The following is a 19698-nucleotide window of genomic DNA, read 5'->3' on the forward strand; positions in this document are numbered from 1 at the left end:
TTTTAGTCGGAGTGTTTGGTGTTCTGCTTGTGGTGTCAGGTCTGTGGTTAAGGTATGGACAAGCTCTGTGTTTTAGGGTTTTTTAGGTCTGCCAAGAAGTCTAAAGTTACATAGAAAATTTTAATTTTAATGTTAAGGGAAAGGATTAACTGTGAACAAGAGAGATAATGGATTCCTTTCAGAGTCCTTTCAGGATTCCTTTCAAACGTCTGTAGGATCATCCTGCACAATGTGCCCATCAGCTCTGCACCTCCACAAAACTGCGCTTCCTACCTACAAGTTTTGTTTCCAGAATGGCTTGTATGGTCCAGGGTTCCTTTTTCCAGGCCCTCACGCATGGTTTTGTTTCGGATGAGCAGGGATGGGATAAGGAAAGCAAAGGCACAGATGGAACTGAGCTTGGGAGGGGATGCAAAGAATAACAGGAAGAGATTCTATAGATACATGGCTCAGAATAGAAAGGCCAAGGTGTTCCCCCTCTGATGGATGAGAAGGGTGAACTGGTAATGACAGACATGGAGAAGGCTGAGGGACTCAGCAAGTCTTCTCCTCAGTCTTCCCTGCCAGTCAGGCTTCCCAAGTCTTTCATTTCCCTGAACCCAGAGATGGAGGCTGGCGGTCAAAGTCCCACCTGCTGGAAGTGAAGAGCAGGTTTGGGAACACCTGATGAACCTAAACACGTACAAGTCTATGGGGCCTGATGACTTGCACCCCAGGTCCTGAGGGAACTGGCTGATGTAGTTGCCAAGCCTCTCTCCATCCTATTTGAAGAGTCCTGGCAGTCGGGTGAAGTCCCTGGTGACTGGGAAAATGGAAACATCATTCCCCTTTTGATGAAGGGTAGAAAGGAGCACCCAGGGAACTTCAGAACGTTGAACCTCACCTCTGTGCCTGGCAAGATCATGGAAAAGATCCTCCTGGAATCAATGTCAAGGCACATGCAAGAGAAAGAAGTTTATCTGACACAGCCAGCTTGACTTCACCAAAGGGTAAATTGTGCCGGACCAATCTGGTGGCTTTCTACAATGGAGTGACCACATCAGACAACAAGGGAAAACCGACCGATGTCATCTACTTGGAATTGTGTTGTCACAGTCCCCCATGACATCCTGGTCTCCAAATTGGAGAGATACGCATTAGATGTTTGGACCATTGAGTGGATAAGGAGTTGGCTTGAAGGTCACACCCAGGAGCGATGGTCCATGGCTCTATGTCCAAGTGGAGGCTGGTGATGAGTGGTGTCCCTCAAGGGTCTATCCTGAGACCAGTACTGTTTAATATCTTTATCAATGACAGGGACAGGGGGGTTGAGTGCACCCTCAGCAAGTGTGCAGATGACACCAAGCTCAGGGGAGTAGTTGATGCAACAGAGGAAGGGATGCCATCCAAAGGGTCCTGGACAAGCTTGAAATTTGGGCCCATGTGAACCTAAGGAGGGTCAACACGTCCAAGTGCAAGGTGCTGTACGTGGGCCAGGGAAATCCCAGACATGGGGAAAGGCTGGGAGAAGAACTCATTGAGAGTAGCCCTGCAGAGAAGGACTTGGGGGTTCTGCTGCATGAAAAGCTCAACATGAGCCAGCAGTGTGCGCTTGTAGCCCAGAAGGCCAACTGCATCCTGGGCTGCATCAAGAGAGGGGTGGCCAGCAGATAGAGGCAGGTGACTGTCCCCCTCTGCTCTGCACTTGTGAGGCCCCACTTGAAGTACTGTGTCCAGGTCTGGAGCCCCCAGCACAAGAAGGATGTGGGCTGTTAGAGTGGGTCCAGAGGGAGGCCACAAAGATAATCAAGGGGCTGGAGCACCTCTCCTATGAAGAAAGGCTGAGAATGTTGGGGCTGTTCAGCCTACCAGAGGAGAAGGCTCTGGGGTGATGTGGTTGCAGACTTTCAATACTTAAAGAGCCTTATAAAAGGGATGGAGAAGGACTCTTTACTCAGGTAGATAATGATAGGACAAGGGGAAGTGGTTTTAAATTAAAAGGGGAAATTCCTATTAAATGTTAGCAAGAAATTTTTCACTCAGAGGGTAGTGAGGCACTGGAACAGGTTTTCCACAGAGGTATTGGATGCCCCGTCTCTGCAGGTCTTCAAGAGCAAATTAAATGAAGTCCTGAGCAACCATGATCTCCTGGGAGTTGTCACTGCCCATGGTAGGGGGGTTGGAACCAGATGATCTTTGAGGTCCTGTCCAGCCCAGGCCATGCAATGATTCCATGATTCTATGACTGGTTAAAAATAATTTTGAAACTTGTTATGCAGAAGGACAAGAATAACAGTATTTCTCTATCAATATAAAATGTTGAATTATTAATAAAAATACACTTAAGGAAATCATTCTCTCAGTTTCCCAAATAACCAGGTAGTCCTGTTAGGATTATTTCTAATATTACATTTTGAAAATAAGTTTAATGACAAAAATCGTATGATAATAATCACAATAATGAAGTCAATCTTGGTGATGAAGAAGCATGTATAGAAATAGTTTCCTCACGGCATCTTTGAGCTCCTGGTTCCTCATGCTGTAGATGAGGGGGTTCACGGCTGGAGGCACCACCGAGTACAGAAAAGACAACACCAGGTCCAGAGACTGGGAGGTGATGGAGGGAGGTTTCAGGTAGGCAAACAAGCCAGTGCTAACAGTCATAGAGACCACGGCCAGGTGAGGGAGGCACGTGGAAAAGGCTTTGTGCCAGCCCTGCTCAGAGGGGATCCTCAGCACAGTCCTGAAAATCTGCACATAGGACAGCACAATGTAAAGAAAACAAAAAAACACTAAAGAAAGAGTAAAGACAAGTGCCCCAACTTCCCTGAAGTAGGCATCTGAGCAGGAGAGCTTGAGGATCTGGGGGATTTCACAGAAGAACTGGTCCACAGCATTGCCATGGCAGAGGGGCAGGGAAAATGTAGTGGCCGTGTGCAGGACAGAATAGAGGAAGCCACTGCCCCAGGCAGCTGCTGCCATCTGGGCACAAGCTCTGCTGCCCACGAGGCTCCCGTAGTGCAGGGGCTTGCAGATGGCCATGTAGCGGTCGCAGGACATGACAGTGAGAAGGGAAAACTCTGCTCCAATGAAGAAGACTAAAAAGAAGACCTGTGCAGCACACCCTTGATAAGAGATGGCCCTGGTGTCCCAGAGGGCATTGGCCATGGCTTTGGGCAGAGTGGTGGAGATGCAGCCCAGGTCGAGGAGGGCGAGGTTGAGGAGGAAGAAGTCCATGGGGGTGTGGAGGCGGTGGTCGCAGGCTACGGCGGTGAGGATGAGGCCGTTGCCCAGGAGGGCAGCCAGGTAGATGCCCAGGAAGAGCGCGAAGTGCAGGAGCTGCAGCTCCCGCGTGTCTGTGAATGCCAGCAGGAGGAACTCGCTCACAGAGCTGCTGTTGGGCATTTCCTGCTTCTGGGCATGGGGTCCTGCCCATGGAGCAAAAGCACAGTAAGATAGTACAGTATTACCTGATAATAACTAATTCCATTTTGTCCTCTCAAGCAGACATTGGTCAGGTCCCTTTCATGACTTTTAACTGACGCTGACTGAGGGTGTCCCTGGAATAAGGGGACTTTGCTGTGGTCAATGTAGTAATCAGTCCTCACCTATAACAATAAGGAAAGGGGAACATGTGTTAATCCCTGATTAAATTCACTCCTGATATCAAGTGATTATCCACATTGCTCTTCCAAATTCACCCAACTGCATAGCAGGGCTGTTAGAATTTCTGTTTCTTTTTTCTTTTATATTTTCGTTCCTTCTGCACTCCAAGTGAAACCTTGTCGATCCTCACATAAATAGGGACTGTCCCTTTAGTGCAGACTGCCCTTCCGAGTGGACAGCCAGTCTGTCAAGAAAGGCTGGTCTCTTCTGCTGGCATGTCTATGAGCGGCGGGATAACTACATGTTCACCTGAAAAGAACCAGGACACTGCTGAATCAGGGCTCAACATGCCCATCTCGAGACCCCTCACCCTGTCCCCGTACTCCCGTTCCCCAAAGCACACCGAGGGCTCACTCTGTGCTCTATGGACATGTGAAACCCCCATCCCCAGGCAACCTGGGAACAAGACCAGCAGCAGCACGGCCAGGTGGAGAAGCCAGGAGGAATGGCAGAGTCTACTTCATGTTGGAGAAGGAGAGAGATCTATCCTGTCAGATGCTATCAGGAATCGGATGTGCCAGCTGTAGAAGACCCCTCTGGCAACCCCACCTGCATGGCCCTGCTGCCAGAGACGTACCTTGTCAAGGGCTGTGCAGATTTCTCCTGCAGGCAGCTCTCAGCATCCTCCCACTGCCAACTGCCTCCAAGCCCTCTCTCCTTCTCTCCTCTCCCCGTGCCACCTGCGGTCAGAGCCCCCAGCCCTGCTGCGCTGTGCACAGGAGCTGCTCCTGGGCACAGCTGTCTCTCTGCACCAGGGCCCTCTTGCCACGAGCTCTCTCTGTCCCAGGAGCCTGGCCCAGCTCAGCACCAGACGCCCAGCCCAAGGCATTGGAATCCCCCCTCGGGGGGCTCTGCTGAGGAGCCCACGAACCTCAGGCACTGAGAGACAATTGAAGACATCTCTCAACAAGTCCAAGTCAGAGGCAAGTTTCCTGCAGTGTCCCCCTGAGGGCCAGCACTGACACAGCCTCCCTTGGAGCTCGTTAGAGCAGAGCATTGGAGGCAGTGAGGACAAGCAGACAAAGGCAGTGTGAAGGTGGCACTGGTGTGTAGGAGAACTGGATGTGTGTCACCAAGCACAAGGGCCAGGCCTTGACCGCTGGCCCCTGGGAAGGGAGATCCTTTCCCTTCACACACTGCTCAGGGCTCTTCGTGGGGCAGGAGGAGATGGGGATGTGCATAGCCAAGTGCAGGGAATGGTATGAGCCCTGCCTGGTTAATCAGTGGGGATGAGGAGGTCCTGGTTCTTTAGCAATACGCTGTCTCCTTGTAGGCCTCAGTGACAGAGACAAAAGCCATAGCCATGGACACAAAGATCTCTGTTTGTTGGGACTTTCAGCCTTGCCTATTTCCTTGTTCCTCTGATTACCAGAGTATCGTAGCGTCTCCCAGACATGCACCTCTTTCGCTGCTGGCTGTAGACCCTTGTCCATGTGCTGTCATATGGGGTCTTAGCTGAGTAGCTCGTGTGAGATCACTCGTGGTGCCCAGGCCCTCCTCCTCCTGGGCACTGCTCACTCAGCAGGGTCCCAGTCTGCCCTGATGTGTGGGGTTCCTCTTCCTCTGGTTCAGGACTGGGCTCTTCTCCTTGTAAAGGTCAAGAGGTTTCTGTAGGCAAAATCCTGCAGTTTCTCAAGGTTCCCCCACTCTGATGCTCCATTCTGACAGGTGTTCATGTCTGCAGGCAGACAGTTCCACCTTTCTGTGTTTGTGCTATCTCTGACAAGACAGCAGCATCAGGAGCTGCAGGGAAGTTTGGATAATACAGGAGTAACCAGCTGAATGGAATCGCACCACAGTCACAGAAGGGTAGGGGATGGAAGGCTGCCAGGTTCCACCTCTTCTGTGCTTCCTTCTCGTGCATGGTTTAATTTTGTCTGGAGCTGTGTCCTAAAAGTTATGGAGCTGTGCAGGGAAGTATACAGATGGGTTAAAGCCCAGCTGGATGTCAATCCATCTATTACTGTCAAAGACAATAAAAACTCTTTATAGAAACACTCTAATAATGGAGGATTCAGGAGCTTCATCATCTTTTATTGTCTGTGGGAGGAAACCTGGTGACAAGAGATGAGGTAAAGGCTGAGGGACTTAATGCCTTCTTTGCCTCAGGCTCTAGCAGCAAGACCAGTTGTTCCCCTGGACATTTCTTCCTCCTCACGGCGAGTGCCAACATTCCAAGGTACAATTTGTGGCAGTTTTTTCTCTCCTGCTCTTCTCTACAACAAAACAAAACTCCATCAGGGTGGAAACCACTCCCGAAGCAGGCCTCCCAACCCATCAGGCTCCTTGTGGCCTGTCAGCCAAGCAGACAGAAGTCACCTCACCAGCATCTCCCAAGGCCTGGGCCTGCTGCTGGCCTTGCAGCTTCTTGGCTAGACACAGCCAAGCCTTGTGCCTCCTGCTGTCCAGTCCTGGCCTCAAGCAGAAGGGACAGGACAACCCCTGTGCGGGCCTTCTTTGTGTCTGGGTCCTCCTGGGGATGGAGGCAGAGGGGATCCCACAGGCAGCATGCCAAGCAGGGGCCTTCTGCTGGCCTAGCAGGGCCACTGGCAGATGTCAGCCCCAAAGTGCCGATCCCAGGGAGAAGCCAAGGGTGACCTGCCACCTCCAGACACAAGGGACCTCACAGTCCCTTTGCGTGACACGTTCCTGCTGCTGCCCTATCAGCTGCAGAGACAGAAGTGACCTCCCAGTCACTGCCCCAGTCCCATTCCTCCTGCTGGGGCAGGAGATTCTGAGGCAGAGCTGACCTCTCTCTCTAGCCCCCTCGGTACCTGTTTTTCACTTTCTGGGTTAGAGATTAAGCAAAGTTTCAGTAGGTGTGTTTGGTGTTCTGCTTGTGGTGTCAGGTCTGTGGTTAAGGTATGGACAAGATCTGTGGTTTAGGGTATTTTGGGTCTGCCAAGGAGTCTAGGGTTAAATAGACCATTTTAAGGCTAGTGTTAAGGGAAGGTATTAGGGTTAGCAAGAGAGAAAATGGATTCCGTTCAGAGTGTTGTAGTAGCATTTATGTTTAGGGATTAAAATTCCTGGTTCAAGTAAGGTAAGGGCCATACATGACTGTTTTAAGTCAGTGTTACCGCAGCATCAACATTACATGAACTCTCATACCTCTATGAAATCATTAATTTCTGCTGGCCAAGCTCTTCTTCCCACCCCAAAATCTTACATCTCTCTTGTCCAGGCTGCTCCTGACCTCCCCATATCTTATTGGGATCAGCTTTCTGATGACATTCCTGACCTCAGAGTATCTGTCTCACCTCTTTTGTCTACTTTATTCCTGAGAAGGAGTGGTGTTGTTGCCAGGAGCAAAAAGGACACAAAGGTCTTTAGGATCATCCTTAACAATGGGCCCATCAGCTCTGCACCTCCACAGAATCACACTTCCTACCTAAAACTTTTGTTTCCCAAATGGCTTCTACGGATCCAGGGTTCCTTTTCCCAGGCCCTCATGCATGCTTCCGTTTTGGATGTGCATAGATGGAATAATGAAAGCCAAGGCACAGATGGAAATGTGCTTGTCAAGGGATGAACGGAATAACAGGAAGGGATTCTGTAGATGCTTTGCTCAGAAAAGAAAGGCCAAGGAGAGTGTTCCCCCTCTGATGGATGAGAAGGGTGAACTGGTAATGACAGACATGGAGAAGGCTGAGGGACTCAGCAACGTCTTCTCCTCAGTCTTCCCTGCCAGTCAGGCTTCCCAAGTCTTTCATTTCCCTGAACCCAGAGATGGAGGCTGGGGGTCAAAGTCCCACCTGCTGGAAGTGAAGAGCAGGTTCGAGACCACCTGATGAAACTAAACAAGTACAAGTCTATGGGGCATGCTGACATGCACCCCAGGTTCCTGAGGGAACTGGCTGATGTAGTTGCCAAGCCTCTCTCCACCCTATTTGAAGAGACCTGGCAGTCAGGTGAAGTCCCTAGTGACTGGAAAAATGGAAACATCACTCCCCTTTGGATTAAGGGTAGAAAGGAGGACCCAGGGAACTACAGAATGGTGAGCCTCACCTCTGTGCCTGGCAAGACCATGGAAAAGATCCTCCTGGAATCAATGTCAAGGCACATGGAAGACAAAGAGGTGATCAGAGACAGCCAGCATGGCTTCACCAAAGGGTAGGTTGTGCCGGACCAATCTGGTGGCTTTCTACAATGGAGTGACCACATTGGACGACAAGGGAAGACCGACCAATGTCATCTACTCGGATTTCTGTAAGACCTCTGACATGGTCCCACACGACATCCTGGTCTCCAAATTAGAGAGATACACCTTTGATGGGTGGACCATTGAGTGGATAAGGAGTGGGCTTGATGGTCACACCCAGAGAGCGATGGTCAACGGCTCTATGTCCAAGTGGAGGCTGGTGATGAGTGCTGTCCCTCAGGGTCTATCCAGAGACCGGTACTGTTTAATATCTTTATCAGTGACACAGACAGTGGGGTAGAGTGTACCCTCAGCAAGAGTGCAGATGACACCAAGCTGAGAGGTGTAGTTGATGCAACAGAGGAAGGGATGCCATCCAAAGGGTCCTGGACAAGCTTGAAATTTGGGTCCATGTGAACCTAAGGAGGGTCAACAAGTCCAAGTGCAAGGTGCTGCACCTGGGCTGGGGAAATCCCAGACATGGGGATAGGCTGGGAGAAGAACTCATTGAGAGTAGCCCTGCAGAGAAGGACTTGGGGGTTCTGCTGGATGAAATGCTCAACATGAGCCAGCAGGGAGCGCTTCTAGCCCAGAAGGCCAACTGCATCCTGGGCTGCATCAGGAGAGGAGTGGGCAGCAGGTGGAGGCAGGTGATTGTCCCCCTCTGCTCTGCCCTTGTGAGGCCTCACCTGGTGTACTGTGTCCAGGTTTGGGGCCACCAGCACAAGAAAGTTTTGAACGTCTCACAGCAAAATTTAGAGGAGGGCTACAAAAATGATCAGAGGGCTGGAGCACCTCGCCTGTGAAGACAGGCTGAAGGAGTTAGGTTTGTTCAGCCTGGAGAAGAGAAGGCTCCAGGGAGACCTCCTTGCAGCTTTTCAGTCCTTAAAGGGGTCTTTTAAAAAAAACTGGACAAAGACTCTTCACTCGGGTAGATAATGACAGGAGGATGTGGGAATGGTATTAAACTAAAAGAGGGGAAATCTAGACTAGGCATTAGGAGGAAAATCTTCGCTGTGAGGGTAGTGAGGTACTGGAACGGGTTGCCCAGAGAAGTTGTGGATGCCCCATCCCTGGAGGTGTTCAAGGCCAGGCTGGATGAGGCCTTGGCCAACCTGATCTAGTGGGTGGAATCTGGGGGAAGTTCACTTAGATGATCTTTAAGGTCCCTTCCAACCCAAGCCATTCTATGATTCTATGATACTAGGATGAAAATTAACTCAATCCTAACCAAACCCAGGACACAAATAGACTAAGGGCAAGATATCTCTGTGCGTATATCAAAAGAGAGGAAAAGTGGTGATAGTTATTTAGAAAGTGTCAGACCTGAGTATGACATAGGAACAATGGTATGGAATAAGGGTTGGATATAGTCTGAGTTTTAGCTCGGATAAACTTAATTTTTCTTCCTAGGAGCTGGTGTGGTGTTGTGTTTTGGATGTACAGAATCAGCGAATCACAGAGTAGTTTGGGTAGGAAAGGACCTTAAAGATCCTAAAATTCCAAGCCCTCTGCCGTGGGCAGAGACACCTTCCACTAGACCAGCTTGCTGAAAGCCCCATCCAAGCTGGCCTTCAAAACTTCCAGGGAGGGGGGATCCACGACATCTCTGGGCAGCCTGTTCCAGTGCCTCACCACCCTCTGAGGAAAGAACTTCTTTCGAATATCTAATCTAAACCTACCCTCTTTCAATGTAAAACCATTTCCCCTAGTCCTATCACTACACTAGTTGATGAAGAGTCCCTCCCCAGCTTTCCTACAGCCCCCTTTAGGTATTAGAAGGCTGCCATAAGGTCTCCCCAGAGCCTTCTTTTCTCTAGGCTGAACAACACCAAATCCCACAGCCTGTCTTCAGAGGAGAGGTGCTCCAGCCCCTTGATCATCCTCGTGGCCCTCCTCTGGATTCATTCAAATAGATCCGTGTCATTCTCATGCTGGGGGCCCCACAGCTAAACACAATACCTGACGTGTGGCCTCACCAGGGCCGAGTAGAGAGGCACAATCACTTCCCTACTCCTGCTGACCACACCATTCCTGGTACAAGCCCGGATGCTGTTGGCCTGCTTGGCCACCTGAGCACCCTGCTGGCTCCTATTCAGCCGACTATCCACCAATACCCCCAAGTCCCTTTCCCACGGGCAGCATTCCACCCGCCATTCCCCAGCATTGCATGGGTTTGTCGTGCCCCAAGTGCAGGACCCAGCACTTGGCCTTGTTGAACTTCATACATTTGGCCTTGGCCCATGAGTCCAGCCTATCTAGGACCCTCTGCAGAGCCCACCTACCGTCGGGCAGACCAACACTCGCTTCTAACTCGGTGTTGTCTGCAAACTTACTGAGGGTGCACTTAATCCCCTTGTCCAGATCACTGATGAAAATATTCAAGGGAACTGGCCCCAGAACTGAGCCCTGGGGGTCACCACTACAGAACGGCCTCTAACTCCATTTAGCTCGATGTCCCACAGCTCTTTGGGCCCAGCCACCCAGACACTTTTTAATCCAAGGAAGCAGATACCCATCCAAGCCTCGAGCAGCCAGTTCCTCTGGGAGAACGCTGTAGGAAACAGATTCAGAATCCTTTCTGAGGTCTAGATAAACCACATCCACGGCGATTACGTCATCCACTGAGTGCATCACTTTGTCATAGAAGGAGTTTAGGTTTGTCAAGTAGGACCTGACTTTGATAAAGCCCTCCTGACTGCGCCTGATCACCTGGTTGTCTTCTAAGTGTTGCATGATGGTACTCAAGATAATGTGCTCCGTGAACTTCCCCATCACTGGTCAGACTGACAGCCCTGAGGTTCCCCACATCCTCCTTCCAGTCATTTTGTAGGTGGGCATCATATTTCCTTGTCACCACTTGACTGGGAACACCCCTGATAGCCAGGACTGCTGATAAATGATGGAAAGCGGCTTGGTGAGCACTTCTGCCAGCTCCCTCAGTACCAAGAGGGAGATCCCATCTAGCTCCATAGACTCGTGAACATCCCCCATGAGGGATGCCATACGAGCAGTGGTGCTGCTCACCAGGAACCAGGCCAGCTTCCTACAGAGCTGCCTTAGGAGGACCATGGCCACCAAGGAAATCTGAGTTAGACTCAGCTCAGATCCGGTGTGACACCGCATGGACAAGGGTCTACAGCCAGCAGGGAAAGAGGTGCATGTCTGGGAGTCCCTAGGACAGTCTGGTGTGGAGAGGAGCAATGGCTGTAGCAAGGCTGAGAGTCCCAACAGGACCCAGGGCTTTGTGTCCATGGCTCTGGCTGTTGTCTCTGCCACTGAAGCCTAGGAGGAGACAGCTTATCGGTAAAGCACCAGGGCCTCATTGCCTCCTCGCCCCCACCCATCAACCAGGCAGGGCTCGTACCATTCTCCTGCACTTGCCCATGCACATCCCCATCTCCTCCTGCCCCAGGAAAAGCCCTGAGCAGTGTGTGAAGGGAAAGGATCTCCCTTCCCAGGGTCTCGGGGTCAAGGCCTGGCCCTTGTGCTTGGTGAAACACATCCAGTTTTCCTACACATCAGGGTCACCATCACACTGCCTTTGTCTGCTTGTCCTCACTGCCTCCAATGCCCTCCTCTAACGAGCTCCAAGGGAGGCTGTGTCAGTGCTGGCCCTCAGGGGGACACTGCAGGAAACTTGCCTCTGACTTGGACGTCTTGAGAGATGTCTTCAATTGTCTCTCAGTGCCTGAGGTTCGTGGGCTCCTCACCAAAGCCCCCTGAGGGGGGATTCCAATGCCTTGGGCTGGGCGTCTGGTGCTGAGCTGGGCCGGGCTCCTGGGACAGAGAGAGCTCGTGGCAAGAGGGCCCTGGTGCAGAGAGACAGCTCTGCCCAGGAGCAGCTCCTGTGCACAGCGCAGCAGGGCTGGGGGCTCTGACCACAGCTGGCACGGGGACAGGAGAGAAGGAGAGAGGGCTTGGAGGCAGTGAGGAGCGCAGCAACAGAGGGCAGCGTGTGGCAGGACAGATCTGCAGGCCCTTGACACCGTGAGTCTCTGGCAGCAGAACATGTAAATGGGATTTCCAAAGAGTTTTTATGAAGCCAACACATCTCATGGCGGATAGCATCTGACAGGACAGATCTCTCTCTTTCTCCAATATGAGGTAGACTCTGCCATTCCTCCTGACTTCTCCACCTGGCCGTGCTGCTGCTGCTCTTGCTCCCAGGCTGCCTGGGGATGGGGTTTCACCTGCCCATGGAGTGAGCCCTCGGGCTGCTTGCGGTAAGGGAAGTACAGGGACAGGGTGAGGGGTCTGGAGATGGGCACTTGGAGCCTGGATTCCTCTGCTCTCAGCAGCGTCCAGGTTTTTTTGAGTTGCACTTCTGAGTGCAACTGTCTTGTAGATCAAAGAAATGCCCGCAGAGGGCAGCTGATAGCAGGACTGATGGACTTAGGGCCTTAACACTCTAAAGGACTCTGGGTTGTACAGTGCCTTTGTCTCTGAGTATCCAGAGGGTCTTACGTGGAGTGCAGGAGAGATGCCTGGACTTCTGACTTAAAAGCAGCCTTCAGGTGTCTTGGGGCAACTAGAATAAAAAATACAACAACAACAAAAAAATCCCAACAGCACTCCTGAGCAGTTGGTTTGAATGTGAGCCAAACTGGGGCAAATGTCTTTGGTATTAGGAGTAAAGTAAAGCTGAGATAACACCAAATTCCTCTTTATGTCTGGCTGTAGGACAGGACTGACTCTTGCATTGCCCAGAGCAAAGTCTCCTGCTCCCAGGGACACCCTAAGGCAGGACCAAGTAGAACTCAGGAAAGGGACCTGCCATATGCCTGCCTGGATGTGGAGAATCATTTGGGGAGGTTTAAATGAGAAATGGTAGGAGTTGTCCTCTGCTAAGTCGGTTGTACATTATGAATGTCTTTCTATTCTTTGAGCAGAACCCAATGCCTATAAACAGCAGATGTCCAACAGCAGCTCTGTGAGCGAGTTCCTCCTGCTGGCATTCGCAGACACGCGGGAGCTGCAGCTCCTGCACTTCGGGCTCTTCCTGGGCATCTACCTGGCTGCCCTCCTGGGCAACGGCCTCATCCTCACCGCCGTAGCCTGCGACCACCGCCTCCACACCCCCATGGACTTCTTCCTCCTCAACCTCGCCCTCCTCGACCTGGGATCCATCTCCACCACTCTCCCCAAAGCCATGGCCAATACCCTCTGGGACACCAGGGCCATCTCCTATCAAGGGTGTGCTGCACAGGTCTTTTTCTTTCTCTTCTTTATATCAGCAGAATATTTTACTCTTACTGTCATGTCCTACGACAGCTACATTGCCATCTGCAAGCCCCTGCACTACGGGAGCCTCGTGGGCAGCAGAGCTTGTGCCCAGATGGCAGCAGCTGCCTGGGGCAGTGGCTTTCTCAATGCTGTCCTGCACACGGCCACTACATTTTCCCTGCCCCTCTGCCAAGGCAATGCTGTGGACCAGTTCTTCTGTGAAATCCCCCAGATCCTCAAGCTCTCCTGCTCAGAGTCATTCCTCAGGGAGGTTGCGCTTACTGCTGTCAGCTTCTGTATAGGTGTTGGTTGTTTTGTTTTCATTGTGCTGTCCTATGTGCAGATCTTCAGGGCAGTGCTGAGGATGCCCTCTGAGCAGGGCCGGCACAAAGCCTTTTCCACGTGCCTCCCTCACCTGGCCGTGATCTCCCTGTTTGTCAGCACTGCCGTGTTTGCCTACCTGAAGCCCCCCTCCATCTCCTCCCCATCCCTGGACCTGGTTGTGGCAGTTCTGTACTCTGTGGTTCCTGCTGCCATGAATCCCCTCATCTACAGCATGAGAAACAAGGAGCTCAAGGATGCATTGAGGAAACTCTTTGGATACATGCTTCTTCATCAATAATAATGGGCACAAGGTCCTAACAGGACACTTTATTTTTCTTTCTTTTTTTTTTTTCTTTACTGAATAAGTGTTAGGACAGTCTTACTTTACTTTTATACTATTTTATGAACCTTGCGATTTTCATTCAGAAATGATCTATTTAATATCCTATGATCTATTTAAAATCCTATGTTTTTATCATTCTATTTTATTTTTGAACCAACTATCTCATGTACTTATGGAAGTGGGCTTCCAGTTTAGATAAAGACAAAAAAGAATCGAGACGAAATTAACTGGTCTCAGCATCCATCCCTTCCCATATTTTCTGGAGCTGGGGGAGCAGCCCCAGCACGCAGGAGGGGCTCAGGGCCCAGAGCCCAGCTGCCACAGGGAGGAGCAGCCCCGCTGGCCCTCGCGGCTGCCCCTCACTGCCCGCTGGGCTCTGCCTCTCTGCTGCCTTCGGGTCGGGGCTGCTGCTTCCCTGGAGCCATGGCCATGGCCAGCAGCAGGACGTGGCCTTTTCACTGCTGCTCTCTTCTGGCTTCCACATTGTGCTTCTTGTATTTGGATAAGCCCTGAGATCTCATGTATGTTGGTGACAGTCCTGTTACCTCTACATTGGCATCTCTTCAATGTCTCTGCACGCCTCTTGCAAACCTGGTTTCAGGAATACACCCAAGGAGCTGCTTCCTGAACAGACCTCTTGCTTTTCTGGGCCTCACAATGGATCAGAACCCCAGCGTGATCAGTGAAGGACCAAGGGCTGGACTGGGAGCTGCCTTCTTGCTTGCCTATGGCCCAGAAAACAGTAACTGGCCTTGACTGGCCTGGGATTGTCCCCGTGGTGCTGGGTCTGATGGCGAATGGCATCCTGGAGAGGAATATGGTGCTGCTCTGTGCCTGGGCCAGGCCTCTTGTGCTGGCCTGGGGAGCGGGGCTGGCCCTGCGGGGCACAGGCACTCTGTGCTGGGGATGTCCCAGGCAGGAGAGCAGGGCTCCTGCAGCTTCACGGCCCTCCATCTCCTGAGCCGTGGCTGGCCCCAGCGCGGGGGCTGCTGGGGAGGCCCAGAGCCGCCTTTGTGCCAGCAGCTGCGGTGCCTTGCGAGGGGCTGGGGCTGTGCTGGCCGTGCCCAGAGCCCTGCAGCAGGCTGCGGTGGGCACTGGCCTGGGGCCAGCCCAGCCTGGGCTGCTGGGCTGGGGAGAGGTCCGGGAGGTGGGGAGAGGTGGGCAGGGGCTGGGCTGGGCTGGGCAGTGCCCGGCAGAGGGCACCAGCAGCGTCAGGGAGCGGTGGCAGCATGCAGGGGAGGGCTCCCAGCAGGGCTTGGTGCTGCAGAGCCAGGGCTGGGGAAGGGAGCCCAGAGCTGCAGGGGCAGGGGACACGAGGCCGCTCGGGGCCCTTGCTGGCCTGGGCAGAGCACGAAGGGGGCCCAGGGCATTCGTCCCCTCACCGCAGCCTGCCACGACCTGCACGGCGCTCACGGAGCGTCCAGGGCCAGGCTCTGCCCCGTGGTGCGCAGGGAGAGGGCAAAGCCTCTCTGAAGAAGAGGCTGAAACTGAAAAAGGTCCCTCCGCTGCCCCGTGGTGTGACAGGGCCAGGGTGGGGCAGGTTACCTTTATCTGATGTAGTTCTTGTGTAATTTGCATTGGTGATGGCACAAAAAGACAGCTCCTTCACCAGTGATGTACATCCTTCTTCATGTTGGGACACAACTCAACGTCCTTCACTCTGCTTTATCTCACAGATGAACGGGATTAGGTCTCCTTGATTACTCTGAGGCACAGTGCAGTGCTTTTTGCCTTCTGCTACTCCAGCACAATATGTGTGACTTTCCCTTCCTCTGCGCATTGACCTGACGGGTCATTTCACATTTTTCACTTTCATATCCCTAGTTGGAAGGGGATGATTCCCCAAAGTGGGGCAAGCTGATGGGCTCTTCCTCAGCCATTTGAAGCGTGCTATACTTGAGTTTTTCAGCCTGAGTTTGCTAAAGATGACCAAGGAATTTAAACGAGTGTTCATGTGTCTAGTAGGAATAAGGGAAGTCATAGTCATAAGTGTGTCATAGGAAAAAGGGAAAGTATCATGGGTTTCCAAAGGCCATTTCAAATCTAGGTCAGTGCCAAGAATGCACTGTAGATGGGCTTTGCCTTTGAAAGGGTTTCGTGTGCTGGGCTGGGCTGCAGTTACAGGGACAAAGACCACTGCTGGCAGCAGACTTGCCCTGGGAACTCCACCTGGCTCCACCGGATTTTCCCAAAGGGCTCCGGACTCCTGCAGGTCTTTTCTGACATCTGCCGGTCCAGGGAAGTGCCTCAAACACAACTGGGCCACAGGAGGTTTTCCCTGGTTGCTTATGGTCAGACAGCAAAGCCCTGTCTCAATACCCAGTAATTTTTTTAGTACTTAACTAATGAAGCAACTACTCATCAGCTCAAATGATTCAATCCCTTCTGTTTAATGTCTCACATGAAGTATAATTTCTGTGATGAAGACATGTGAATTTCCATGGTCTATATTTATCGCAGGAGAAGAAATACTGGTTTCCACCTGTACCTGTGTTGACAGCACTTTGTCTATCATGGTGTGTTCCCTCATCTTCCAGGAAGAAAACCTGACTTCAAGGCAGAAAAAGCGTCTTCATTACACAGACCCTGCTGAATGTCCCCTTTCCAGCTGCCTGTCTGGACCTATGCACTTCCCATGGTTCTCCTGCTTTGCCCTCCCCTTACTCTTTGATCATTCAGACCGCTCTCACCAACCCAGTTGCTGCTTTGAGTTTCAGTGAGTTCCAGCTCGCCCATCTCTCAGCAGTCTGTCTAATGGTTTCCTTAGCAAGAAACTCATCTGAGAATCATGAGAATTTCTCATTGAATTAGTATGAAATGGATTAGTATTAACACAATTATTTTAAATTTCCTATTACTCAGTGTAAAATAGATCATGTACAGTCATCCTTATGGGAATGTAAACGTCACTGGAGGCAACAAAATGAGGAACTTGAACGTTATTTTTTTTTTTAAATTGCAGCATGATTTCCTGTTGCTTGTTTTTAAATAGGAAAAAACGTGCTCTTCCTACCTAAGCAGGTCTCCAAAGGAGCAACCCTAGTCCAATATCTATAGGAAAATGATGCTCCAAACTGAAATGCAACAAAATTCAGCCTTTAAAATGAGGAAAGATTTCTACTAGATGCTCTTTGAAATCTTCCTCCTTAACTACACCATGAAAGCTCTCTAATTAGCTCTACAAGTCTTGAGGACTTGAAGAAAACTGTGGGAGAGATATGTCTGCTTAGGACATTCTGCATTTTCATGAGCTCCACGATGTATTTTGGTGCTCAGCCTATGAAGCTCAGGTACTGAGAGGAGAATGATGTAACCGCTTGAGAAGGTAAAGTCAGGAGGAAAAGTTGAAGTGACTTGGAGTATTAATGGGCCCCACTGAGGGCTGTTCCTAACAAAGCCTCCCCAGGGACTTGTTAGGGCAGATCATTGGAGGCCATGATTGCAGACAGGCAAAGCGCTGTGCTGAGAAAAGTCTTGGTTGGTTTTGGTGAAGCAGAAGGGCCAAGGCCTGACCCCAGCCCCTGGGAGGGGAGATCCTGCACCCGCACATCAGGCTCAGGGCTCTTCTTGGGGTCTGTATGATGTGGTGGGCAGTGTGATGCTACAACGAGAACTTCATTAGGACACCTCCCCACCCCTGCACAGGGTATCAAGGAAGCAGTGAGGCCCCATTGCAATGACTCTATCTCGTCTCCTCAGAAGCTCTAGCTAAAGGGACAAAAACGTCAGGGCTGTTGGGGCCTTTCATTCTTGCCAGCACCCTCTGTCTTCTCCTCTGCAGGCTTTCCTATGCTGTTCCACACTTCTCCCTATTTCCTTGAAGTCTGCAGACACCCATCTCTGTCCACCACCTTGCTCTCATGCAGAACTTTCCATCATTTCACCAAAGTCTTGTCAACCCTCACCAGCTGTTCCTTGAAACACAAAGCTAAGGTCTGATCATAGATACTCACCAGCATCTCCCAAGGCCTGGGCCTGCTGCTGGCCTTGCAGCTTCTTGGCTAGACACAGCCAAGCCTTGTGCCTCCTGCTGTCCAGTGCTGGACTCAAGCAGAAGGGACAGGACAAGCCCTCTGCGGGCCTTCTTTGTGTCTGGGTCCTCCTGGGGATGGAGGCAGAGGGGATCCCACAGGCAGCATGCCAAGCAGGGGCCTTCTGCTGGCCTAGCAGGGCCACTGGCAGATGTCAGCCCCAAAGTGCCGATCCCAGGCAGAAGCCAAGGCTGACCTGCCACCTCCAGACACAAGGCACCTCACAGTCCCTTTGCGTGACACGTTCCTGCTGCTGCCCTATCAGCTGCAGAGACAGAAGTGACCTCCCCGTCACTGCCCCAGTCCCATTCCTCCTGCTGGGGCAGGAGATCCTGAGGCAGAGCTGAGCTCAGCAGAGCATTCCCACCCATCTCCTCCTTGTGGCCCACAAGCTGATCAGATCCATGGCCCCTCACATCCATCTCTGAATGCCATGGGACTGCACGGCAACCTCATGTTTCCTGCCTTGCTTCAAGGGAACAATAACCTAAAGTTAAGGGCTAGGAGAGGGCTTGAAGTTGAGGAGGTTAATGCACAGGAACTAGGGTTTAGATGTTAGTTCTTCGTGTATGGCATTAGGGACTGCGGTGAAAGTTTCTGGGTGAAAGCTTAAGCAACTATTGAGTGGGAGGGTTTGGTGTTGTGCTTGGGGTGTCAGGTCTGTGGTTAGGGTATAGGCAAGCTCTTTGGTTTAGCATTTTCTTTATGTCTTCAAGAATATTAGAGTTTATGAGAGCATTTAAATACTAGTGTTAAGGTCAGGGATCAGGGTGAGCAATAGAGTTAAGGTAATGGAAAAGATGTGATGGACTAGTCTTTGCTTGAAGGGATATTGTGGTCAAAAATTAGAGCAGTGGATTCCTGTCAGGGTGTGGAGTGGCATTTAGATTTAGGTAGTAATGTTACAGGTTAGACAAGGGCCTCATATGACTGCTTTAAGTCTGCGTTATGGTGGGATCGACATTACCTGAGCATTCTTACCTCTCCAAAATCATTAGCTTCTGCTGGCCAAGCTCCTCTTCCCTCCCCCAGATCTCACATCGCTCCTGGCCAGGCTTCTCCTGACTTCCCCATATCAGTCATCTTCTCAGGGGCAGCTTTCTGATGGCTTTCATGAACTCAGAGTATCTGTCTCACCTCTGTTGGCTACTCTGCTCCTGAGAAAGGAGCAGCTCCCAAGCCAGCATGGAGAAGGACACAAAGGCTGTAGGAGCACCCTGCACAATGTGCCCAGCAGCTCTGCACCACCACAAAAGCAGCCCTGAAGGATGAGTTCAGGCAAAAGCTCAAAACTTTGACATGACAACCCCAATCCAAGACCCCTTCCTCTACGGGGCTTACCCAATACTTAGGAAGAGAGGATCTCACAAACTGTGTGCAGAGCAGATGCATCTGCTGGCCTATCATGGAGACCAGCAGATGTGAGCCTAAAGGCACAGATCCCAGCCAGGAGCCAAGGGATGACCTGTCAGCTGCTTCAGAAAAAAGTCATCTCACAGGCCACTTAACAGCCATTAGCTTCCTACTGGACTTGGAGCTTCTGAGGCACCACTGAGCTCGTAATACCACACCTACAAAACACCCCCTTTTTGGCCCAGAATCTGCCCAGGTAGAAGTGATCTGGTTGTGATCCTTCCAGCCCATGGCACAGCTCCTGGGCTCCCAGCCTCTCTGACACACAGGAGCCAGTGCCGTGCCGGTTCTGGGAGGTGCTAGGGCAGGAGGGACCTTGCAGTCAAATCACTCGCCAGACTCCTTGGCTGGGGCTGCTGCGTGCCCTGGGGCTGCAGAGCTCTCCTCTGCCTGCTCACAGCAGACTGAGCCCTTGAGCTGTGGTCAGTCCACCTTGGAGGAGATCCCCCCTTAGGAGGGAAGTGCTGCAGCGCAGGCCGGCTGTGCCACTGCCGTGCCCACTGCCTGTCCCTGCCTGCAGTCCCAGCACAGCCCCACAGCAGCACTGGCACCAAGCTACAGGAGCAGCCGGGCCT

General features: G+C 51.7%; 1 protein-coding gene across 1 annotated transcript; it reads left to right on the top strand.

Annotated features, from left to right (window-relative positions):
• The first annotated feature begins 12643 nt into the window (after window positions 1–12643).
• On the top strand, window positions 12644–13634 carry LOC136787599 (olfactory receptor 14C36-like). Its single transcript, XM_066984912.1, has one exon. The coding sequence runs from the start codon at window positions 12702–12704 to the stop codon at window positions 13632–13634; it is 933 nt and encodes a 310-aa protein (XP_066841013.1). The 5' UTR covers window positions 12644–12701.
• Window positions 13635–19698: the final 6064 nt, after the last annotated feature.

Source organism: Anser cygnoides, chromosome 30 (assembly GCF_040182565.1).
Source record: "Anser cygnoides isolate HZ-2024a breed goose chromosome 30, Taihu_goose_T2T_genome, whole genome shotgun sequence".
NCBI classification, from domain to species: domain Eukaryota; kingdom Metazoa; phylum Chordata; class Aves; order Anseriformes; family Anatidae; genus Anser; species Anser cygnoides.

What these genes read in the sequence shown, in the direction of transcription:
- LOC136787599 (XM_066984912.1), top strand. Translation starts at nt 12,702, where the DNA reads ATGTCCAACAGCAGCTCTGTGAGCGAGTTCCTCCTGCTGGCATTCGCA.